This window comes from Leptonychotes weddellii, chromosome 5 (genome assembly GCF_054177405.1).
Source record: "Leptonychotes weddellii isolate Sample4059 chromosome 5, ASM5417740v2, whole genome shotgun sequence".
In the NCBI taxonomy this organism is placed as follows: Eukaryota; Metazoa; Chordata; class Mammalia; order Carnivora; family Phocidae; genus Leptonychotes; species Leptonychotes weddellii.
Genome location: NC_138373.1, coordinates 18,914,462 through 18,939,822, shown reverse-complemented (window position 1 = coordinate 18,939,822; position 25,361 = coordinate 18,914,462). Strand labels below are relative to the sequence as shown.

The window sequence follows — 25,361 nt, the reverse complement described above, 5'->3', positions numbered from 1 at the left end:
AGATGTGGGTTTCTACCACATTGGTGGCTCTTTCACTGGTGGTGTTTGGTTGTGTGCAAAGGAAGCCCCCTTTGGTTAACTCGAGTTAGAAAGGAATTTATTGGGAAAGCTGTGATGCACTTTAGAGAATTGGAAGAAAACCGGAACGATCAGACCAGCTGTATCTGATTTTGGTCCTTGTGTTGATTTGGTTTTAAATTGACATTCCAGAAGAAGGGAGATTATTTGGTCAAGTTCACGTTACCTCAGTAGCCCTTGGTTGGGTCTTTACATTGTTCCCTCCAAGAGTAAACACAATAAACACTGTGGGTGGGATGGCTTTCAAAGGGAAAATGAGGCATTGCTACAAAAAAAAAAGAGGAAGCAGAGAGGTTTGGCAGATCAAAACAACACACGACCACTACAATTTCTAAATGGTGCTTTGCAGAATATAGATAGGTTGAGTGCTTAAGGATTCTTTGGGGAGCCTGCTAAAACCAGACTTCACCTGAAAAAATACAGACAAGAGCCTGGAAATAGGTATTTTAAAGTCCTTCAGGTAATTCTGATGGGTCGCTGAGTTTGGAAACCAGTGTAAGGCAGTACCATGTCGTGGCTCTGAGCCCCGAGTGGCTGGGCTTGCATACCGCATCTGCCACTCACTGTCTGGATCATCTTGGGCCGGTGACCGGACTTCTGCCTCAGTTTCCTCATCTGTAAAAAGAGGATAAAATGAAGATCAAATGAGTTAATCCACGTTAAGGGCTTTGTGCCACACCTGACACCGAATTCTTGCTAATACTCTAACCACAGATGGTCCTTTCAAGTTTAGGGAGCGAATTTCAAAAGTCCAGGCTTGTTTTTGGCACGGCATGCATCCATCTTGCCTGCCACAAAATGGAAATACGTAGACACCTCCCGTGGGCTGGTTGGAGGGAGAGTCTAACACAACGATGGCGGTGTGATAAAATGCGCTTCTTCCAACCACCGTGGAGCGAGTGCCCCGCGATCCCTGGGCTCCCGTTGGCCGAGTGCCTGCAGAAGTAGCGTGGAGAGGGCAGAAAGAATTGCTTCTCAATAACCATTTGTGTCTCACTCTCATAAAGACACAGCACTTCATGCTGTGGAGGAAGAAGCAAACCCGTGATGCGTGGCGTCCCGAGAACAGAAACGAGCTCTTTCTCCTGTGCAGAAAAGGGCAGGGCTGCCGTGATTTGAATGAGGTGCAGATGTCCCGTCTTATGAATTATTTTGGCTTCTCTTAGTTGGGGGCAGATTGGCCTCAGAGCCTGATAAAGGCAGTTTCCCAGAGATTTAGCCCGTGGAGGCTGCGGGCTTGGGGGAAGCAGAGAAATCAAAAGGTAGATGACTCTGGAGAGAGGCAGCCGGCAGGGATGTGAAAGGCACAGGTCCTGGAGTCAAAAGACCTCATTTCTAGTCTTCCTACTGTCTCTTAACTTTTTGTATTCCCAATGGCTCCCCCTACCTCCAGTGGCCTGGAATTCTAGGATTTCTTTTTTTTTTTTTTAAAGATTTTATTTATTTGACAGAGAGAGACATAGCGAGAGAGGGAACACAAGCAGGGGGAGTGGGAGAGGGAGAAGCAGGCTTTCTGCTGAGCAGGGAGCCCGATGCGGGGCTCGATCCCAGGACCCTGGGATCATGACCTGAGCCGAAGGCAGACGCTTAACGACTGAGCCACCCAGGCGCCCCGAATTCTAGGATTTCTAAATACAGTATTTTTATTTTATTTTTTTTAAGTTTCTTTAAAAAAAATTTTTTTTTTTTGGTAATCTCTACACCGAACATGAGGCTCGAACTCACGATCCTGGGATCAAGAGTCACATGCTCTTCTGACTGAGCCAGCAAGGCACCCCTCAATACAGTATTTTTAAAATGTAGTAACATCCAAGGGCCAGCATTCATAGGTATAATTCTGTTTTAAGCACTTTACATAGAATAACTCTTTATTCTTCCTCACACTCTAGAAATCCCATTGCTATCATCCCCATTTTACAGATGAGGAAACTGGGGCACTCAGAGACTAAGTGACTTGCCCCAGGTCACAAGACTAGTGACTGGTAGAGCCAGGATTTGAACCCAGGCAGCCTGGCTCCCAGGGCCGTGTTCTTACTCAGTACCTCCAGCTACCTCATAACTGCAGCCCTGTCCACATGGACAAATCTCACTGAAGCAGACAACCCTCTTCTCTGAGAACTGCCTTTCCAGAGAATGCACCCCCCGAAGCTCGGGGATGCTATAGCCTTGGCCCCGTTTGGGGGCCCATATGCATGTGGACATCTGTCCCAAGCTGGACCGATCAGATGCTCTCTTTAGGGATTTAGAATTTGGAATTAAGGGTGCTGGTTTTAGTCTGCAAGGGTCACATGGTTTTTGAAAACTGTTTATGGGGCATGAAAAGTGTTCATCTTGATGAATTCCCACACAGCAAACATGTCCCTGGAACCAGAAGCCCTTCTGGGTCCCTGTCCACTTCCCCCACCTCCAACCCCTTCCATAAGACCAGCGACCCAGGCCAGCAGTAGTTTGCTGGCTTTTTTTTTTCCCCCATTGAACTATTTATTGTCATTTTACTTTATTTTATTTCATTTCATTATATTTCAGAAAAAACATTTAACATAAGATCTACCCTCTTAACACACTTAAATAAAAGATTTTATTATTTATTTATTTACAGAGAGGAAGAGCACATAAGCGGCGGGGGGGGGGGGGCGCGTGGGGGAAGGGAGAGGGAGAGAATCCCAAGCAGACCCTGCACTGAGCGCAGAGCCCAACATGGGGCTTGATCTCATGACACTGAGATCATGACCTGAGCTGAAACCAGGAGTCAGATGCTCAGCCGACTGCGCCACGCAGGCTTCCCTCCCCCCCCACCCCCCGCCCCAGCAAGACACTTTTAAGAGCACAATACAGTACTGTTGACCACAGGCAAAATATTGTGTAGCTAGAGTTTACTCATATTGTTTAACTGAAACTTGATGCCCATCGATTGGTAACTCCCCCTTTCCCCCCTCTCCCCAGCATCTGTCAGACACCATTCCAGTCTTTGATTCTGTGAGTTTGACTGTTTTAGACATCTCATCTGAGTGGAATTAGGCAGTATTTGTCTTTCCGTGTCTGGCTTAGTTCATTGACATCACGTCCTCGCAGTTCATCCATGCCCCACATGGCAGTATTTCCTTCTTTTTGAAAGCCTGAATAATATTCCATTGCATGTATATACCACATTGTCTTTATTCAGCCATCTGTTGTTGGACATTTAGGCTGCTTCCACATCTTGGCTATTGTGAATAGTGCTGTAGTGAACATAGTGTGCAGATACCCCTTTGAGATCCTGATTTCATTTCTTTTGGATTAAGACCCAGAAGTGGGACTGCTGGATCGTATGGTGGATCTGTTTTTAATTTTTTGAGGACCCTCCAAGTGGGCTAAGGACCTGAATAGACATTTCTCCAGAGAAGACCTACAAATGGCCAACAGGTACATGAAAAAAAATGGTCAACGTCAGTCATGGTCAGGAAATGTGAATCAAACCCACAATGAGATGCCACCTCACACCTGTCGGGATCGCTGTTATCAAAACAAACCCAAAAGACAACACATGTCGGCGAAGATGTGGAGAAATAGGAGGTCTCGCACACTGTTGGTGGGATGCAAAATGGTGCAGGTGCTGTGGAAAACAGTGTGCCTTCTTTTGAAGTCTGTACAAATAGAATTATCCAGTAGACTGGGGCGCCTGGGTGGCTCAGTTGGTTAAGCGGCTGCCTTCGGCTCAGGTCATGATCCTGGGATCCTGGGATCGAGCCCCACATCTGGCTCCCTGCTCAGCAGAGAGCCTGCCTCTCCCTCTCCCTCTGCCTGCCACTCTGCCTACTTGTGCTCTCTTTTTCTCTGTCAAATAAATAAATAAAATCTTTAAAAAAAAAAAAAGAATTATCCAGTAGACCCTCTCTTTCCTTTCTCCTCTACTTTCCTCAGTGTTTTGTTTGTGGCCCACATGACTTTGGAAGGACGCATTCCATTCCATTTATCAGGATTTCCAACTTCAAAGCCAGCAGGGGATGAGGGGCTGGCAGATACGTAAATGAATCGAATGTGTGATAACAGCGAGTGTTCATCTGGTGTGTGTGCACCCCTTCTGGAAGGAGAAGCCTCCACCCCGCTCCAGGTTTTTTTTTTTTTTTAATTCCTGCTTTTTAAAAGTCCAGATTTTTTCATTTTTTCAAGAGAAGTCTGAATCTCCTAAATTTAGATGTTGACAGATAACCTGAGAATGACAACTGCAGTGTATTTTAAGCACATTTTTGGGACTGGGTTCATGCTGTGCATCACCAGTTAAAACCTCTACATTTGTAGGTGGGAACTGTCCGTGGAAGGTCTCTCCCACCCTCCTTCTAAAGGGAGAAGAGAAAATGTGGATTTGGTCAATTGAGCCTTCTTTGAGGAGTATCGGCAGGGAGCAGCAGTCGAAGGCAGAGAGCCTTAAAAGTATGCAGAGGTCCCTTGACCCTGGTGGCTGGGTGGAGCTTTAAATTGGCTAGGGCATCCCTTTCGCTCTGTCTCTGGACCCTGCCCCCTAGGGAAGCAGCTCCCCGTACTGCCCTCTTATGTTCTAGCAATCTCCAAGTCCAGTGGGATGGGCCGGGGCTCTGGCAGTCCCATACCTCTCCTGAAGGCTTTGGGAGGGGGTCGTTTATCGCTCTGCATAATTATCAGGTGCCTCTGCTGCCAGGGGCTTGCATAGACGCCTTCCAGGACTCACCTTGTCTTCCTGTGTTTGGTCAGCGACCCTCATCATCAGGCCTTGCTATTCTAATTCTTCTGAATTGGGAGAACCAGGCCAGTTCAAGTCTCACCGTTTCCAGATAGTGAAAAACATTTGGAGAGTTTTTGGCATTTACTCAGCACCTTCCCCTGATTTCTGGGCTGAAATGGGTTCTTCTATTTTTAAACATTTTTGGGGGGCTTGCATTTTTAGTGTTGGTTGGGAGTGAGGGCAGAGTGAAACATTCAGGCTCAGGTTGTGTCTTGCATGTTAAGAGTGTGGACTCTGGGGCTCCGTCGGTTAAGCGTCCGACTCTTGGTTTTGGCTCAGGTCATGATCTCAGGGTCGAACCTCTCCTCAGGCTCCGTGCTCAGCGGGGAGTTGGCTTGAGATTCTCTCTCCCTCTCCCTCTGCTCCTCCTGCTCATGCTCTCTCTCTCTCTCTCAAATAAATAAATAAATCTTAAAAAAAAAAAGAGTGTGAACTCTGGAGCTGGCCTGCCTCGGTTCAAAGCTCAGCTTTGCTACGTACTAGCCCTGTGACTGTGGATAAGTAACTTACTCTGGCTGTGCCCCTGTTTCTACATTTTCAAGATGAGGATGGTAATATGCCTACATCCTGTTGTATCAAACAAGTTGTGAGTATTAAATAAGGTAATGTATGCAAAAAGCTTAACACAGCGCCTGGCATATTATGTAAGTGCTTGACTCAGAATCTTGGACCCGATTTTGCTTTCAATCCTGGCTTTGCCGTCCAGGCTCTGCTCCGTAATTCTGCACCTCAGCCCTTCCTCATGCAACTGTCTGTCTTTGTTCTTCTCCACCCTTCAGCTGTGATTTTCCAGAATCCTGCTGAGCAATGGTCCCTTCCTGGGGCTTCTTCTTCTGTGTTCCTAGTTTTCCCCTACCTGTCTGTTCTCTCCATTGTCAGCCCCTGGCTAGTATTTATAGCTAACATTTATATAATGTCTTTCCTATGCCAGCCACTGTTCTAAGTGATTTATATGCACGAACTCATTGAAACGTCACCCATGAGAAAGATCCTCTTTCTGCGCCCATCCTACAGAGAAGTTAGCTGACTTGCCAGGTCACGGGACTAATACAAAGCTGAGTCTGAACTTGAACTTGGTCTGGCTCTTGAGCCTGCTCTCACCCAGCGCGATATGCTGCCAGCTGCTCTTCTCCATCCCCAGAGACAGGACCTCAGCCCAGGCTCCATGCCCCCTCCCTGGACCAGTAGCCTCTTGTTCTGATTTCCTCTCTGTCACCTCCACACTGCAGGGGAGTCATCTTTCCAAAAACCAGATGCGATCATGTCATCGTCCTTGTTGGAAACATGTCGGTGGCTTCCAACTGTTCTTGGGGCAAAGCTGATAGTGGGACGTGGCTGCTAAGCAGGGTTGTCAAACATCTCTCTTCCTTTGCCATGCTGGCCCATACACAGACCCGCTTGTTCTGTTGCACTGAAATCCCAAAGGGTTTGTGTGCCTGTTATTCCTGTCATTCTCACAGAGTCCCCTTTGGAAGAGACACTGTAGGGTCACCCTACTCAGATGCTGCTTCTGTGCTGGGCTCATATCTCTCTTCTTCTCCTGAGTTCAGTGAGGCTCCATCCTGGTTGCGCCTCTCATTCATCTGCGGAGTTGTAGAACCCTATACTGGTGCCTGGGCCCATCCCAGACAAACCACTCAGAATCTCTGATGGATTCAAAGCCTCCCAATTGACTTTACTGTGCATCCAAGGTTAAGAACCCTGGTTGACTTGAAACTTATCCTCCAGACCACAGCTCAAGCGTCACCTCCTTAGGGAAGCCCTCCCTGACCTCCCCGACCAGGTCAGTTCCCCCGATTTTTTACTCCTAGAGCACCACATATCTCTCCTTGCTGTCACACATCACAGGGTGACTTTACATTTACTTACATGGTGACAAAGAGCCCAGATTCTGCATCCAAATCACTAGCTATGTGACCTTGGGCCAGTGACTTAACATCTCTGTGTCTCAGTGTTCTCCCCAGTAAAATGGGGATAATAATAAACCTATTTCACATGATCAATGAGGGTCAGGTGTGTTAATTATATGTAAAGTCCTTAGGACGGTGCCTGGCACATGTTAGCTGTTACTCTCATACTAATACCGTTGACCATTGAGCAACATGGGTTTGAACTGCATGAACACTTACGCATGGATTTTTTGCGGTTCAGTACCGTAAATGTACTTTCTCTTCCTTGTGATTTTTTTTTTTTTAAATAACATGGGTGGGCACATGCCGGGCACATCACAGCTTCCATAACTGTGGAGCAGATCATTAGGGTAAGACTCTCTATGGTCTTGTGGTGCCCGGAGTCCCAGGTGCTGATGGTAGCCCAGCAGGCATTGGCCTCAGCAGCCTCCCTCATGTCCTTCTGCATGAAGGTCCTTTCTCCTCCTCCGAAATGCAGGCTTGGGCACCCCGAGGCTTCTGGGGCAGAGGGAGCTGTCAGGAAGCTGGGCACCGCGCGCTACACCCAGAAATCAAACTGACGGCGTCTTGACAAGTTGAGTGACGCTGTGTCCCAGTCTTGCTTTTGGGCGACCCTCACTCAGCAGGGAGAGAGAGGGGTGCTTCTCCCTCTGTGGACTCATGGCACCGTTGGGGGAGGAGGGGTGGCGAGGGGCAAGGAGGCATGTGCGTGTGTTGTGGGTGACGAGGATTTATTTATACTGCCAGGCTGTGATCTGTGGCAGTGTGACTGGTCCCTGAAAGACGTCTGTACGCTCCGAGCAATGAATTCACATGACGACCTCTGCAGGAAGAGGCGGGGCAAACTCTCCGAAGAGCCTGGACCCTGAGGTGTCAGAACTGAAGGCCCCCTGGGGAATGCCCTGTTAACCCCATCGTTTTCTTTTTTTTTTTTTTTTTTTTAAGATTTTATCTATTTATTTGAGAGAGAGAGAGAGCACAAGAGGGGGGAGCCGGAGAAGGAGAAGCAGACTCCCTGCCGAGCAGGGAGCCCGGTGCGGGACTCGATCCCGGGACTCCAGGATCATGACCTGAGCCGAAGGCAGTTGCTTAACCAACTGAGCCACTCAGGCGCCCCCCCATCGTTTTCTGAAGGGGGAACTGAGACCAGAGCATGCAGTGACTTGCCCAAGGTCACAGATGGAGTTTTCATTTTGAGTTCACATTTATGGGGTCCAGACACTGTGCTCCAGCACAACATATAATCATGACTTCATTAATCCTCACAAACCTAGAAAGCAGGAACTTTCCTTTATTATATTAGACAGACACTTACATGGTATTTACTGAGCACTCTCTTACAAATATTAACTCCTTAACTTTTCGTGAGAATGCAGAGCTCTTGTCATCATTTCCACTTTCAAGATGAGGCTACTGCAGCACAGAGAGGTTAGGTAACCTGCCCGAAGTCACACAGCGAGGATGTTGTCGAGTCGAGATTCGATGGCAGGCAGCCTTGCCGTGCAGTGCATACTGCTCTGATGTAGTGTCTCTCCACATGACAGAGACTTGGCTCCATTCTACAGGTGGGAAGGTCAAGGCTCTTATAACGTAAGTAACTTGCTCAAGGCTGGGAAGTAAGAGTTGGGATTGAATTCAGACTCTAGCTTTAGACTCTGACTCATGAGCTCTCTACTAAATTCCCTCCCAGGGGGGCTGGGGTCTCATGGCTGAGGGGTCCGAGCTGGGGACAGGGAATGGAGGCTAAGGCAGAGCTGGCAGCCAGGCAGGTGGCAGTGGGGTGGTGTCGGCCAGGTGTCTACCTGGGTTGAAGCGGGACCCCATGCAGTGGACTAGCGCCCCCTGGGGCAGGGGCAGAGTCCCAGCCGGGTGCCTTCTGTCCAGGTTTCAGATCCTAGCTCACACTTCACTTCTCAGGGAAGCCTCCCAGACCTGTCTGCCCAGCTCTGAGCCCCTCACTAAAACTCTGGAAGCACCGCGAGCTTCTCTGAGGCAGTCCGAAATGTACATTTGTTTGTGCTTCTTTTACCAATCTCCTCGGAACGAGGCCGGGAGCCCGCGACGGCAGACCCTGAGTCCGATTCTGCTCGTCCAGCCCCTGATACACTCAACCAATATTTGGTGAATAAATGGATAAATAAATGAATGGCTTCTTGCCTGAGAGGAAGGAATTGGTGCAGGAAACCCAGATCGAAGTTCAAGAGGTGGGAATGTCTGTGGGGTTTCCTGGGACTAGTCACAACTCAGTCGACATAGGGATGCCCTGGCTGGCAATAATGAATAATTAACAATAACAGCTGATATTTATTGAGTGCCTGCTGTGTGTCAGGCAACTCTTTTAAAGGTTTTAGGTAATTCAAACCCCATGACCATCCCCGGAAAATAAATATCATCATTATCCCGAGTTAACACGAAGTATGGAGCCTTTGAGCAACACGGCCAAGGGCACAGACAGGTGGTGGTAGAGCTGGCTTTTGAATCCAGGCAACCGGACCTGGAGCCTCACCCTTTAAACACCTTACGAAATCACCTCTTCCTGGCAGACGGAATCCCTCACCTGCTTGGAGGGGTGGGGCTTCTCATGCTCTGCTGACTCAGGTACCAAGTTGGAGCTGAATCTGCCCGTTGCACACTTGATGTCTTGAAGCCCCTTAGGGTTGGAGTTGGCGTGCAAGTGCACAAAGCCTTCCAGAGGAAGGAAGGCGACTCCTGTTCACTGTGAGAATGAGGACGCCCTCTTCTACCCGAGGGTGGATCTCCGTTTCTCTGAAGCCCCACGCGTGTGTGTAGCTGCCGTTTCATATGGTCTCCCGCGGCTGTCTTGGGATCGGCAGGAGTGATTCAGGTGCCGGCAGGGGCCAGCGAGTAGTGAGTGGGGACCTTGGGGACTCGCAGACTTATATGCCCCACTCGAAGGGCCTGGCCAGGACTCATGTCCAGCCCGTGGCTACCACCAGGAGAGCTGGGCCAAGTTTCGCTAGTTCTGAGCTTCTTGCCAACGTTCTGTGGCAATCTGAGCGATGCAACGCCGCCGGAAAATCGTGGCTCCCCGCAGCTATGAGTCTCACCCCGAAGCCTGGAAATACATCCCTGCGAGAGATTGGCATGCTTGCTGTGGACGGTGGCCGGCCTCATCAGGTTAAGAACCACTGACGTAGCTAATGAATTGAGATCGTTTGTTGAAATAACATGTAAACCCTGGAAAGGCAGACTAGGTTAATGGCAATGAAGAAAAGTTTAGAAAAAACAAGTTTTCTGGAAGGACATGAAGGACTCAAATTACTTGTGAATTCAACCCCCCACCCCCCTCTTGTCCCCTGCTAGCCCTGACTTGACATCACCCACCTTACCCACCCACCGCCTTCGCTCAGCTCCAGCTCCCAATGCTGCGCTGTCCCTTGTTCTAAATTCTGATTGGCCCAGTTCTTCCTTCATAAACTGCACGTCACTGACCAGACCTTGGTCCACTCAGCATTGGCTGGAAATCTGAGGTCAGATGCTCTACTGTCCACTGGGCTGATGCTGTAGGTGGGCATTTTTCTAGAGGGACAGTAAGTAGGGTTGGCCAAGATTGGCCTTTCCAGTACAATCTGGAAATCTGTGTGGATGAGAATCACCATGAACGTTTTCAAAGTGGACAGTAATGCTGAGGGTAAGGGTGGGTGGGTATAAAGTGCATGTTTTCAGATGCTCAGTTATTATAAACCTATGACGTATTAAAGTTTAGTGTGGAACCGAGGCTGGGATAGAGAGAAATCAGTGGAGCATAAGAGAAAATTTAAAAGTGAACAAAAGATATATGAGGTGATATGATAAAAGAGGCATTTCAGGTCAACAGGAAGAAGATACATGCCATACGTTTGTTACAACTGGCTACACATTAAGAAAAAAAAATGAAGGTCTTTCCTCAGAGCTCCTGCTAAGATGAATTCCAAGGGAAGTAAGGATTTCAGTGCAGAAAGTGAAACTGTAAGATGTTGAAGAAAATACTGGGAAGGACTTTCTAAATATAACAGCAGAGACATAGACTGTAAAGGAAAATGAAAAAATTGGCACTTTATTTAAATACACACACACACACACTTGCCTTATTATATGTTGAAAAAAGAACAACAAAATTAAAAGGCAAATGAGAAACTGGGAGAATATTTACTGCCTATATCTGGGTAAATGATTCATATCCTTAATCATTATATAGGAAATGTGTTACAAATCATTTGGAAAGAAACAAACTTGAATTTAAATACAGACAAAGGGTATGGATAGAAAATTAATGGTAACAGTGAGCATGTATTAAATGTTTATTTCTACCAAGGACTACTAGGCAATTTCCAGGCATTCATTCACTGAACCCTCATTAATTTAGAAATTAGATATTATTATTATTATCATCCCACTTTCAGACACAGGAGGGAACACTTAAAAGGGTTAAAGAACTTGCCCCAGAATCAAAAAGCTAATCACTTCCAGAGCCCGGCTGTTAGGTTTGAATGTGGCTGTTAATTAACCCCTAATATGGACTTGGATTCCAGTGCAGCTCTTAATGCAGGAAATCCTATTTAAAATTCTCCCCAAGTTTGCACAACAGAAGCACGGCCTTCCAATCAAACAATTACGTATTTGCAAAGGGGCGGTGGCTGGAAGAAGGCGGGGAGTATCCAACACTTGAGCAAACTGTCACCGGGCACGAACACTTACACAGCATTATCAGCTTTATTGACTTGCTTCTCCAGGAACAAAACGAGAGATCTTCACCAAATTACAGTCTCCCCCTTTCAACTGCGGGGCGCGCGTGTGTTTACAGCTTCTCACATGAGCCGCGTTTCACAGTCCGCAAACCTTGGTCCACACAGTCCCCAGGAAGGCTTCCCTGCTTCTTTGCCTCTTGGGAAGCTTTGGTATTTTGCTTGCTGTTTGGGGTATAGCTGGTATGGTTGGGTCACCCCGGCTTGCGGTGGTACCTGCTGTGAGATTTTTTCAATCTCGTGGCTCCCGGAGAAACCCTTAAATATTCTACTTTCCATCAAAACTATATAAAGATATGTGTGAAGTCCTGCCCCCTGTTCATTTTGTTTCCTCCCGCCTCCTTGATGAATACTAATGTTAGCTTCTCTTCTAGTGTATCCTTCCAGAGTTCCTTTACGTGGGTATGAGTACTTTAGAATACAGATACTTTCTTAGCCCGCCTCACTTTCTTGCACAAAAGGTAACATGCAACATAGACTCTTCTGCACCTTGGGTTTTTTTTTTTTTCGGTTTCACTTAAAAATATGCCCTCAAGATTTTCCCGTATCAGTGCAGAAGACTCGTTTTGTATACCTACCTGAGCAGAATGCCACCGCGTAGCTACATTATGATTTACTTAAGCAGCTCCCTACCTACGACACTTGGCTTATTTAAAATGTTTTGCTGTTGGGGCGCCTGGGTGGCTCAGATGGTTAAGCGTCTGCCTTCGGCTCAGGTCATGATCTCAGGGTCCTGGGATCGAGTCCCACATCGGGCTCCCTGCTCCTTGGGAGCCTGCTTCTCCCTCTGCCTCTCTCTCTCTGTCTCTCATGAATAAATAAATAAAATCTTTAAAAAAAAATAAACAAATAAATAAAATTCTGTTAAAAAATTAAAAAATAAAATAAAATATTTTGCTGTTATAAATAATGCCGCAGCGAGCAACCAGTATGCGCATTTTATTTCCTATGTATGCAGGTTGATCTCCAGGATAAATTCCCAGAGTGGGACAAGTGGGTCACCAGGGAAGAAGCATTTGTACTTTTCATGGATAGTGCCAACTAGCAATTGGCCTGCCCACCAGGGAGATATGTATCTGTGTCTCCCCAACTTCTGAATGGAGACGGTTGGGATGCACGTTTGAAAATTTTATTTTAGGAGTTGGCTCTTTCACTTTAAGGTGTATTAGGAAAAAACATAATTTGCACATCAATCCCACGAGTTCACACACTTACAGAATTTTATTTTAAAATAGGTTTATTTACGTAAAGGGCATGCTGAGTTGAAGAAAAATGGCAAGGACGTATTATTGGTAGTATGTGGACATGCAGAATTATGACGGCTCAAGACCAACATTTGGGAAATGTCACTGTGATGATTTTTTCTCTTCGGGATAATGAAATCAAGTGTTTGTACTTCCTGTGTGGGGGGCACTGTGCTGGGAGCCAGTCCATGAAGCCAGGCCATGAAATGCACAAGGCACCAGAGACTCAGAGAGGTTAAGTCATTTGCCTGAGGTCACACAGTTAACTCCGGAGCCCCTGTTTGCAACCTTCCCTGTGTTCTGACGGTATTTCCAACTGGGATTTTCAATTTCACCTGGCCCATCTGCCTCCTGGGAAATGTACCTTCAGGGGCTTTTGTGGCCTGTAAATTCCAGGGATGACACAGTCCAAATTTCCAGGTCGCTTTTATTCCTCCTCTGACTGATGTTGTTGGTGCGTGTTTTCTTGGCCTCCGTGCTTCAATCCAGTTTCCCGATTTCCTGCAGCTTTGCCTCAGCTCAGCCAAATTTCAGCCCACCTGTGAACAAAGCCACACAGCCCATTCAGACCGAGAAAGGCTATTTTAGGCTGTGACTTAGATGTTTAAAGATTTTTTTTTTCCTTTTGGTTTCTGATCTGTGCTTCCTTCCTCCTTAGCTGCTTGCGCCTGGAGTCAGGTGATGAGCCAGTGATGCTGAGCTGGGATCTGCCTGTCCTTTGGGCCTGGGGGTTGGGTGTTCATGGTGAAGACTCTGGCTTGGGGGTAGTGGTAGGGATCCCCCAGCAGCCCGTCCCAGGATGGTGCTGCATTTGTTTGAGATGAAGGTTGCCATCATCCGTAACCGCCGTCAGGTGGGAGACCCTCTGGGGAGGCTGAGGAGCAGGGAGGCAGCCAGGTGACACGCAGGTGTCCCCACTCAGCTGCCTGGCAAATTTGGGATTTCAATCCTGGCTCTCCCATGTTCTTGCTTTGAGACCTTGAATACATTACTTCTCTAAGCCTCAGTTGGCTCATCTGGAATACCAGGGTAATAATAACTCTTCCCCCCTCAGCCATGGTGAAGACTTAATGATGTGATACAGGACACTTAGCGCAATGCTTGGCAGATAGGCCGTGTTCGATTCGTGGTGGCAGTAAAAGTCCGATAGTTCATTATTATTTTGTTCTTGTGATTCAGCAGTCTCTGGGAGCAGGATCCAAAGTGGAAGGAAACTTAGAAATCCAGGCTCACCTAGCAGAAAGCATGATGAAACTTTGACCCCGTGAACTAGCAGGGAGAGGAATCATGCCAGGATCTTGTGGAAACGTGATTCCCAGGGTGGAAGAGATGACCAGGGACCTGAAAATCAAGGGCTGATCCTGGGGTGGGGATACTGTAGTTTCAAACCTATTTCTGAACGCATTTGACCCTGAGCCAAATGAACTCATTCAGGAGGTTAGGGGATGTGTTCACATGGGGGTAGGTTCCCAGCCAGTGGACCGGAGGGAGAGAGGGTGGGGGGTCTGAGAGAGGTCGTAAACCCACATTCGTACAGGGACCAGGCGGGGAGAGGGAAAGCAAGCATGGTGTGAGACTGTAGGGAGTGGCAGGGACTGGGACCGGGAGCCTTGTCCCTATCTGCAGGGGGCAACCACTGCTCAGCCCACAGGGACGTGTGTCTAGTGTTGCCATAACTTGTGATTTTTCAAAGGAGCCAGAAGTTTACATTTTTATCTGACATTTCGTGATTTTTAAATGTAGTCAATTAGCTTGAATTTTTAAGAAGTACCATATGGAGCAAATATAGCATGTTTGCAAAGTTGATAATGGCCCCTGGGCTCCAGATTGTGACCTCTGAGCATCAAGGAGGACCCAGTCCAGGGATGGGGATGGGTGATAGACGGACTGGAGGGGACGCAGTCTGTGTGGCCTGGGATGGGGGGAAAGTTCTAACTTAGAGGCTGCATGGATTCCCAGGCTCATCTCAGAGCTGGTCAATGGCCACAGCCTTCAAAGCTGGGAAGGGGATGTGTTTTGGTTAAAGGCCAGGCTGATATTTAACCTGGATGCACCAGCATTACTGTACCAGTTCTGATAATCTTGAAATACTTTAAAACTGATTGGTAAATAGCCACTGGGCCCTCTGAGCCTCCTCTTTCTACCACTCATCCACTTCTTCCCTTGCCAGCTCCCTGCCCCCTACCTCTCCACGATCCGGCAACCACAGAGTTAACTCCCAGCACAGCTAAACCTGCTGTTCCTTCTGATTGGTCAGCGAGCAGTACCTGAGCCAAAGTGATTAGAAATATCTTGATGCCCATCACTGGTTACAGGTAACAGATGCCTACTTGGATTGGCATAAGCTTGAAGGACACGGGACACAGAGGACATGGGAAGAGTCTGATGGAATTGGAGGACAGGACGGCAGGCCCTGGAGGGACTGGAACCAGGAGCTCCATCCCTCGGGTCACGTGGCCTGTTGTCTTTGTTCCTCTCTGTTCCTTGGAGCCCGCTGTAAAAAAAGGGCCACATCAGCCCTGGAGCTGCCTGTGTTCCTGGCTGCCTGTGTCCCATTCACTAAACATGTGAGTCATTTGAGCCAAGTGCCTACCTCTGCACCAGTCACCTGTGTCCGGGGGAGTGGGCTGTCTCAAAGTGCAAACCCACCCATCTCAGAGGCGGCACTGGGCATGAACATGCACCCTGTAAGATTCTCCTTGAGGATCCTAGAGTCATGAGGCTCCCTGCAGTGGGACTGTGGCTTTATTCCAAGCTCTCCCAGGTAGCAGGAGGGAGGAGGGCAGAAGTGATCAGGGGATGACCTGATTGGTCTGGGTGATCTGAGGGATTGGTGGTGGTGGTGGTTGGAGGCGGGGGAGGGTTGCTGGCAACTTGAGCCCTCCTGAAAGCCTGGGCAGGGGGAGCCTCCAACAGCCTCTAAATAAACCAGAAACAAATTTTCCTCTGCCATGTGCCCACTCGGCCTTCCTTTCTCCTGTCAGGCTCTAATTCGCCTTGCACAGTGCTCTCCAAGTCATTTTCTAGAACAGCACATGCATGGCTCGGGCTTTGAGTGATTAGCAGTGATGTTTACAGCCCCCCAGCTGCTACCACACCTCAAGACTCTCCATATGTACCAGCCACTGTGCGAAATGCTGGGCTTGCCGAAGCTGGGGAGCCTGGGGCAAGTCCCTGCACCCCTCGGTCCTCATCTGTGAAATGGGTGTAGTAATGTACTTACTTCTAGGGATGTTATGAGGATTAAATGAGTTAATGCCTGCCTGGTAAATCCCTGAAAATTAGTTCCTGGATGAGTAAATGCTCAATAAATACTCTCGCTCATTTACTGAGCACCTCCTATATGCCAAGTACAGTATATGCCCAGAGCAAAATTCCCTTATGTTGCTTGCAGCTGAGCATCGGAGAGATGAAATTAAACATGTAATTACAATACAGTGATTTAAATGCTATGATGGAGAAGATTTGGGAGGGGAAGATATTGGTGGGGTTTTTTGTTTGTTTCTTTCTGCCATTAGAATGTAAATTCAGGGCGCCTGGGTGGCTCGGTTGGTTAAGCAACTGCCTTCGGCTCAGGTCATGATCCTGGAGTCCCGGGATCGAGTCCCGCATCGGGCTCCCTGCTCGGCGGGGAGTCTGCTTCTCCCTCTGACCCTCCCCCCTCTCATGCTCTCTCTCTCTCATTCTCCCTCTCAAATAAATAAATAAAATCTTTAAAAAAAAAAAAAAAGAATGTAAATTCAGTGAGAGCAGGCATTCTGGCTCCTTGCTCACAGTTGTATCCCCAATGCCTAGGAAGACCCTAGCGCTCAGTAAACATTTGTTGGGTGAATGAATGAAGGAAGGAAGGAAGGAAGGAAGGAAGAAGTGCTATTGTAGCTGCACTGGAACAGAAAGGCATTAATGAAGTTGGGGAGGCAGGAGAGAAAGGAGAGAAGCTTGGAGCATCCCAGAATCAGAGCCAGGTAGAGCCGGCTCTGAATCCCAGCTCAGCAGTGGGCCAGCTGGGTGACCTGGGGGAAAATCTCTCTCTCTCTCTCTCGAGTCTGAGCCCTTTTCACTGTCACTAAGATGGGAACGAATAACACCTTCCAAATGGAACATCATGAGTACTGGAGAAAGTGCCCGTGAGACACTGGGCAGCTCTCAGGAAATGTTTCATTTACCTTCCCATTCTTTGTGCCACTTGGCATCTCCTCTTGTTGAAGAGACATGATGGGGCAGAGAAGGTTCTTGATCATATGTAGTCAGAAATGCTCAAATCCTTCTCCCTGAGATATTCCAAGGAGATGTATACGTGGAGGAAAGTGAAACCCAGCAAAGAGACCATTTATTATTAGTTGGGATTTTGTCCCGAATCTCAAGGTTGAGCTCATGAGGCCCTTGGAGACTCCCTTTTTCTATATTAGGTACGCCCAAGGAAATTTAAACCATAATCAAAACAAATTCTTGGCTATACGAGAAGGTCCACATATCAGGGAACCAGAAGAGAGCACAAAAGCCAAGAAGAGAAAGAGAACTTGCCACAGGGTTTGGAGCAGAGCTGGCCCAGGCCACTCACCCTAACCCTCTCAAGTCTAGACCATGGGGTCTGAAGGCAGCGGCCTCCCGGGAGCAAGGGGGTTTCGGGAGAGAAAGAGAAAGATGGCAGGTGTGCCTTTCCGAACGTGTGCAAGCTCCACCCACTGAGGCGGGGCCATTCAGTGCCTTGGAATCTGACCAGCCAGATCGGCTCTCCTGCTTCGAGGGGAGCAGGGAGTGAGGGAAGCTCTGAGCTCCCCCTACAGGCCAACACCGGTCATGAACAGGTGTTTCCTTGGAGGAGGGTTGGAGGCACTCACTTCTCAGCTCTAAGGTGAACGCCCCCAAAGTCTTTAGTGACTGAAGATTTTTTTAGTCGGGCTTATTGAGATATTGTTTTCATGCAGGGAAAGTTCGCCTCTTTTACATACAGTAAAATCCAGTACAGTTTATATATAGAACATTTCAAGAAAAACACTCAACACTTTAATAGCATGTAACATAATATCTACTTATTGGTGTCTATTTATTTTCACTTGTTTATTTTCTGTCTGTTACTAGAATATCAGGCTTAAGTAAACACGTGATGAGCTGAACGAATGAGGGAAGAGAGGGGTAGCATATGGCAAAGACTGTTGTGTCAGATCAGCCCTGGGTGGGAATCCCAGGTCCATGCTCTCAACCTCTGCAGTCCATTGTTTCACGGAGAAAGCAACTTTCAGGCTGACTTTGGGAAAGAGAAGAAGGAGCTCTGTAGTTAGCACAGTGATGGAAGAGCAACTCTTGAAGGAGAAAGACAACATGCAGAGCCACAGGGGCATGTTTGGAGACGTGAACAAGTCCTGTGTACTGAGAACATAGTGTGCGTTTGGGGAGACTAGTTGAGATTACAAGGGAGATTTAATAATAATGCAAGAGCTTATACTGCTTACGGGGTGCCAGGAGGTTCTAAGATTCTACGTAGATGAATCCATTTATTCTTCCCAGTGGGCTAATAAGCTTGTAGCATTGCCATCACCTCCATTTTATTTTATTTTATTATTTTTTTAAAGATTTTATTTATATATTTGAGAGAGATCATGAAAGAGAGCGAGAGCACAAGTGGGGGGAGGGGTAGAGGGAGAAGCAGACTCCCTGCCGAGCAGGGAGCCCGATGTGGGACTCGATCCCAGGACCCTGGGATCATGACCTGAGCTGAAGGCAGATGCTGAACCGACTGAGCCACCCAGGCGCCCCCATTACCTCCATTTTATAGACAAGGAGACCGAAGCGCGAAGAGATTAAGTAACTTGCCCAAAGTCATACAGCTGAGAAGAACCCAGATAGTTAATGCTCTAAAGTCTGTACTTTGAACCTCTATACTATACTGCCAGGTTATGAAGGGCATGTTTGTTAGTTAGGGAACCATATAAGCTGCTGTAACAAATAGCCCCCAGATATAGTGACTTAGGCAAGACAGAAGGTAGGTTTTCTCCAGGTGTCTGCCCAAAGGGACAAGGTCCAAGGCTAGTAGTGTAGTACTATCATTTCAGCACAGGTCTCCAGGTTTGGGTCCAAGTTGTTTGGGGCCAGGGAGGGTTGGACGCATTCTTTTAAAGGGAAGGACCCTGAAGCACACCTATCCCATTGGCCAGAGCTTCGTCACATGGCCACACCAAGCTGCAAGGGAGGCTGGGAAATGTAGTCTCTAATTGGGTGGCCACGCTTTCTGCTCAAACTCAAAGGTTCTATTACTAAAGGAAAGCATGGGTATTGTTGGAAAAACCAGCAGGTTCTGCCACAACCTGCAGGCTATTCATTGGACTTTGAACGCTGTTCTGTAGGGGATGAGGCACTAGCAAATGGCCTTTAAGCAGGGAGGTTTTATGCTCAGACTCGGGTTTTAGATCACTCCAGAGCCCTCCAGAGGCATGCTCAGAGGATAAAGGGGTAAAAAAGTAGGAACAAGGGGACCTGTTCAGCTGCTGTCTCTGGAGTCCTTGCTGCAGGCAGGAGTCAGTAGGTCGGGCTCGGGTGGAGGACTGGCGGCACAGGGAATGGGCTGTGGCTGCATTGGGAGTCAGCTGCTGTCAGAATCATTCACTCCTTCAACCACTATTTATCAAATGCACATCTGGGCGCAGAGCACAGCGATGGCCCTAACAGGGGTGAGGAACGCCGGGGCCAGGTACTGTTCTTGGCGAGTCCTCCAGTGATACTCGATGCCCTTTGAGTCCTTGGCTCACCACACTGACACTGGCCTCTTTTGTTTGTTTCTCTTGGCCTTAGGACCCCCGGAGCAAACACAAGTTTAAGATCCACACGTACTCCAGCCCCACGTTTTGTGACCACTGTGGGTCACTGCTGTATGGACTCATCCACCAGGGGATGAAATGTGACAGTAAGTACAATTTGCTCAGTGGCTGCTTCTGCTTCCTCGTGGGTTGGGGGTCCAGGTCCACAGCACGTTCTCCCAAGTCCCGGGTGGGCTGGTGTGCCGGTTGTCTGTTGCTGAGTAATGAGCCTCGTCCCCCTCAAATCTAGCGGCATTGAAACTGGCCATTCGGGGTATGCAGGGTGCGGACTCAGACTTCAGGGAGGACGGACAAGTCCCACCTCCTCTGTCCATCCGGACCTGGGGCGGTGGGGGGGGTGAGGGGGTGGAATGGGTTGGAGGAGCCCTTCAGATGAGACCAGGCTGGAGGGCCCCAGCCTGAACCGCGCTCCTCTCCGCCCTCGCAGCCTGCATGATGAACGTGCACAAGCGCTGCGTGATGAACGTCCCCAGCCTGTGCGGCACCGACCACACGGAGCGCCGCGGCCGTATCTACATCCAGGCCCACATCGAGAGGGAAGTCCTCATCGTCGTCGGTAGGTGGCGCTGGGGCTCCGGCGCCGGCTCCCCGGGTCGACCTGTGTGTTGGGGGAGAGAAAGCTGGTGGAGGGATGGGCAGGGCAGGGGGGGCGGGAAGGGGACTGCGTGACCCTGCCCCCCAAACCCCCCGCCCCCGCCCCATCACAGTCCCTCCCCGCTGCAGGCACCTGTGCTGGCTGGGGCTCAGAAAGGCCTCACTCCCTCTTCTCTCCCTCTCCCTTTCCCACTCTTGCTCGGGGTGTGGAGTGTGCAGTTCTATTTCCTTTGTTAGGGTAACCAAGAAGGAATGCTTGGTGCTTCCGCAGACTTTCCCAGTGGGAGGAATAGTCTTGGTGACAAACACCAAATTCTGGATTGTGACAACTTGGGCAGGAGTGGGGATGCCGTGTGCGTCACTGGGGGCTTTTGGCGTATTTGAAATAATTTCTTTCTTAAACCTGACGGTGGCTACGGGGGTCCTTGTTCTAGGATTCCCTATACTTTTTGCACTTCTGAAGTATCTTGTAATGATAAGAAGGAGGGATAATACAGCTGGTAGGAGGGGTGCAGGAGGACTAGGGGGAGATAGGAGCAGGGCGTCTTTGGCTTCCGGAATGGAGCATTCAAGAAATACATGCAAAGCTCCAGCAAAATGGAAACCTGGCTTTGCTGGACTGGTAGATACTCAGCCATAAAGCTACCGTAAAACCCACACTGAACCAGACAAGAACGGGACTAAAACTTTGGAGGAATTCTCTTCTCAAATGCTTGTGACACAAACCATAGACTTTATAATGAATCAGTATAAACTAGGTTTTATGACTTGGTAACTTAGGAAACTGATCACAGAAGGGATTGATTTTGCAAAACTTGGTCTACTTCTGAGGCTCCAGTTTGGTTCGGCATCTCTGATGTGTTGAGCCCTATGCAGGGAGGGGCTTCACTTACACCATATAAAAGTCGAAAAATAACCCTGTAAAATACAATCCTTGTTTTAAACTGAGGTTCGGGATACCCAATGGGCTCTTTGGAAATATGCATCCCATTGAATTGCTCTTTTCTCTAAAAGGAAGGCAAGTGGCTGACTTCTTCCCATCGGGATGTTTGGGGGTTCCCCAGAGAGAAGCAGGCAGTCACTGGTTCTAGAGGAGGTTTTCCTGGCCGTATCGTCTTAGCTTCCTGGAGCTGGAGTGGGGCAAAAATGAGACCCTGCTGCCCTCTACTGTCCGTCTCCAGGAACTGTGCTGGCTCAGGTCTGTTACGGGGGCATCCGACTTTGATGGAACCCACCCATTGTATACAGGACCTTACTTAGTATAACACCCTCAAAGTCCATCCATCCATTGTTCCCACCAAAAAAAAAATAATAATTATGTGATTTGATAGAGGTGTTAGCTGACGCTATGGCAGTAATCATATTGCAATATATAAATGTGTCAAATCAACACATTGCACATAAAGGTACACTGGGTTATATGCCAATTATATTTCAGTAAAAAAGCCTCCCACGTTATCTCTTTCATCCTCACAACAACCTTGTGAAATATCTGTTATGCTTGATTTATGAATGAAGATGCTAAGGCACAGAGAAGTTAGGCTTCTAAGAACTTACACCGTTAGCAACAAAACAATAATAAAGCAATAGCTAACGTCGGAGTTTTTAAAAAATGTGTCAATCACCATGCAAAGCACTTATAGGCAATATCTTGTTTAAATATTTCGAGCAACTCTAATGCGCTAACTAGTAGTATTATCATTCTACTCATCAGGAAATAGGCTTAGAAAGCCACACATTTCATCACCTAGGTCTGTTAGACTCTCTAGTATGATATACTAGGTTACTTTTTAGCTTGGTCCCCCTTCCCCCACCTTATTTATTTCCTTTGTGGTTTAGCTAGGTTACCTCTTATGGGCATTTCTTGGGGAGTCTTTTTCTGATGTGGTACAATACAGCATCTCTTCAAATTCAAGGTCAGAGTCTTCCTCCTTACTCGAAGGTTTGCTCGGCCATATCTTGATCACAACCTGATGATTCTCTGGCAATCCCACTATGTGCCTATGAACCGGGGGTATATAATCTCCCTGCTGTACCAAAATGCCACAAACTGGGCAGCTTGAAATAGCAGGAATTTATTTTGTAACTCTTCTGGAGGCTAGGAGTCTGAAATGAAAGTGTCAGCAGAGTTGGTTTGCTCTGGAATGCTCTGAGGGAGAGTATGTTCCATGCCTCGCTCTTAGCTTCTGGTAGTTTCCATCAATCTTTGGTGTTCCTTGGCTTGTGGATCCCGGTCTCTGCCTTCATCATCACATGGCATTCTTCCCTGTGTGTCTCTGTGTCCAAGTTTCATCTTCTTATAAGGACACCAGTCATTGGATTATAGCTTCTCTAATCTAGTATGACCTCAACTTAATCACATTCACAAAGCTCTCATTTCCAAATAAGGTCACATTCCTAGGTACTGGGATTGGGACATGAATATATCTTCTTTGGGGGACAAAATTCAACCCATAACAAGGGAAAGGGAGGCAATTTGGGGCTCCCTTAGAGTTAGGGGCAGAATTCTGCATGCTCAGGATTCTGAGAGCATGGTTTGGTTCTGAGAAAACCGCAGTTTTCATAGTTGTGGTTTTCCAAGCACTTTGATACTGGGCCATTCAGTGGAGAGGCAGTGTTGTTGCCGTCCTATGGAAGAGGAGCCCAAGACTCAGCGAGGCTGGACAACTTGTCCGGTATCAGAGTGGGGGTGAGCAGCTGGGTCTCCCGATGGCAGGTAATGGTGGCCCCCTTCTCCGTGCCCAGTGCAGTCAGTCCTGGGCATGGGCTTGTTGCTTGCTTGATGGTAGAAGAACCTGATGCTCTGACCGCAGTTCTCTAAAAATAGAGCTGAGATGGAGATTTTCGTTCAAAGTGATTTATTGGGGCTGCTCGTGGGAGAAGAGGAGCAAGGGCAGAGCAAGAAAAGCTAAGCAAGAGAACAGTCTCCCTGGAAGACTAGCTTCGGCCTGATCCTCCCTCCTGCAGGGAGCTGGCCTGTCAGGGTCGGACAGTGCTGTGGACTGCACTGTCTCCCCCTCCCCCACCCCAACCATTCCTATGTTGGAGCTCTAGCCCAATGGGACAGTATTTGGAGATGGGGCCCTCCAGAGATAATTAGGGGTCGCTGAAGTCATACTGGTGAGGTTCTCTGATAAGACGAGTGGCTTTATAAGAAGAGGAAGAGAAACAAATTTCCCTCTCTGCACCATATGGGGGTACAGCAAGAAGGTGGCTGTCTATAAGCCAGGAAGAGGGCTTTCACCAGGAATCTGATATGGGACTTCCCAGCTTCCAGAACTCTGAGAAATAAATGTTGTTTAAGTCACCTAGTCTCTGGTGTTTTGTCATAGCAGCCTGAGCTTACCGGACAGTCGGTCTTTGCTGCAGGCTGCTGGGGTGGGAGGTGGGAGGGTGGTGTTACCTCCCAGGCTAGGTGGCTTCCGTGTGGCCCACGGCGATTGTCTGGACACGGGGCAACTGTGAGCCCTTGACAGCCAACACTCACAGCAGCTTGGGGGTGGGGGCATGGGGCCAGTGTGGAGGGTCTTGGACACCTGGATGTCCCTCCAGTCTCCCAAGCATCCTTCTGGTTTCGTGATTGGGATTCCAGGCCCTCCTGCTTGATCTCAGACAGATGGATCAGAGAGGAGAGAGCCCTCCCCAGCAACGCTAGGCCAGATCACCTCACTTCATCAAGACCATAGAGGCACGTTCGGTGTTAGAACTTTCCACTCACCAGTCCACGACACTTTGCCACTTGCTCTGACTGTCTCATGCTCTTTGGAGATCCCAATATCTCCAGAGCAGGTTACAGCTGCTTCTGGAAGATCTGAAGGTTTCCTCATCGCCCTTGGCTCCTGAAACCCAGGCTTTATATCTACTGTCAGGGATCTTGCAAGTCAAGATCAGACTGGAAATCCAATCAGTTCCCCTTCTTTTAAAAACCCATCAGTGGTTTCTCATTGCCCTTCAGACGGATAAATTTAATGTCGCGGCCTCATTCTCAATTCTCTCTCTCTTCTGCTTTTCTTTTAACCCTTCATCCTGCCCAGGCTGCCCCCCACCTTTGGACCTCTGTACCTTCTGTTCCCTTAGTCTGGAATGCTCATCTTTGCCCTCTTGTCTTCTTCCCACAGGTCATTCTTCCCCTTCTTGTAGGCCTCAGCTCACCTTCACTATCAGGGAAGCTTCCTCTAGCTTCCCGCCCTACTAGATGCTCATGGTTTCTGAACTTGAGCTTGTGTCAGTTATGGTTTTATGGTGGGTTGATTATGTCTCTATCTCCCACTGGGCTTGAAGCTCCATGAGAGCAGGACAGTGTCTGCTTTGGCTCATACTCTCCCCAGCACCTCGTATGATGGACATCACTAAATATTTGTGGCATCAGTGGATGTGTGAGGGTCCTGATGGATACCAGGACTTCACAGATGACCTCCTTAATCAGCACTTCCTGAAGTGAGGAGTTGGAGTTCTGCAGATAAGTCCTTTTACACGCTTATTCTTAGAGGAAGGAGACCTTACAAAAACTCTTGAGGACCAGGTCCCAGGTAAACAGCAAGTATTACTGAGACTGGGACCCACTCTTTGGAATCATGACCACCGCAATTCCCTGGATAATGCAGAAAAGACCCAGAGCAGTGGGACTTGTAGAGTAATAGGAAACCATGTGGAGCTCATGATGCCGAGTGTTATCATGGGAGCAGGCCGTGTAATGTCAGAGGCCCACAGGAAAGTTGGACAGTACTCCTAGAGTTGATAAAGCCGGTGTCCTTACACATATGAGCCCCCTTTCAATTTAGTATCTCTCTATTAACATAACAACTGGCATCCCATTGTTTACATCCCCACCTATATTACAGCCATCTGCAAATCCTTAACCATATCCGTATCTGTATCCATAACTGGATCTCACAAAAATTGGGACTGTTTGGAAAGAAAAGCAGAAAGAGCAGTTTTTTTGATCTTTCTCTTCGGGACTCCTGTCCAGTGTTCTCACCATTGTATTGTGCTCTACAAAACCCTTCTTATGGAAGCATCTCCCAGAAGACTTAGGTCCTCCCAATATTGTGGTATTTTAATCCTTTCCAAGAGCTGACGTTCGCACATGAAAAGAAGAGCACCAAAGAGATATAAGTTCTCAACAGGCTGTTGGGGACAGTTGAGGTCACATCTACCTATACACCAGATTCCAAAAGAGGTTCTGAAAGTACTCTTTGGAGAAAGGAAATGGATGCTGAAGGCTCACAGAAGACTCT

At 48.2% G+C, this 25,361-nt stretch overlaps 1 protein-coding gene across 2 annotated transcripts in view; it reads left to right on the top strand.

Moving 5' to 3' along the window:
- PRKCB (protein kinase C beta) overlaps window positions 1-25,361 on the top strand; it is a 307,175-nt gene that overhangs the window by 133,578 nt on the left and 148,236 nt on the right. For both annotated transcript variants that reach the window (XM_081819817.1, XM_081819816.1), the window contains exons 4-5: window positions 19,505-19,616; window positions 19,958-20,086. In XM_081819817.1, the coding sequence (XP_081675943.1) occupies window positions 19,505-19,616; window positions 19,958-20,086 (241 nt within the window). The remainder of the gene's footprint in view (window positions 1-19,504; window positions 19,617-19,957; window positions 20,087-25,361) is intronic.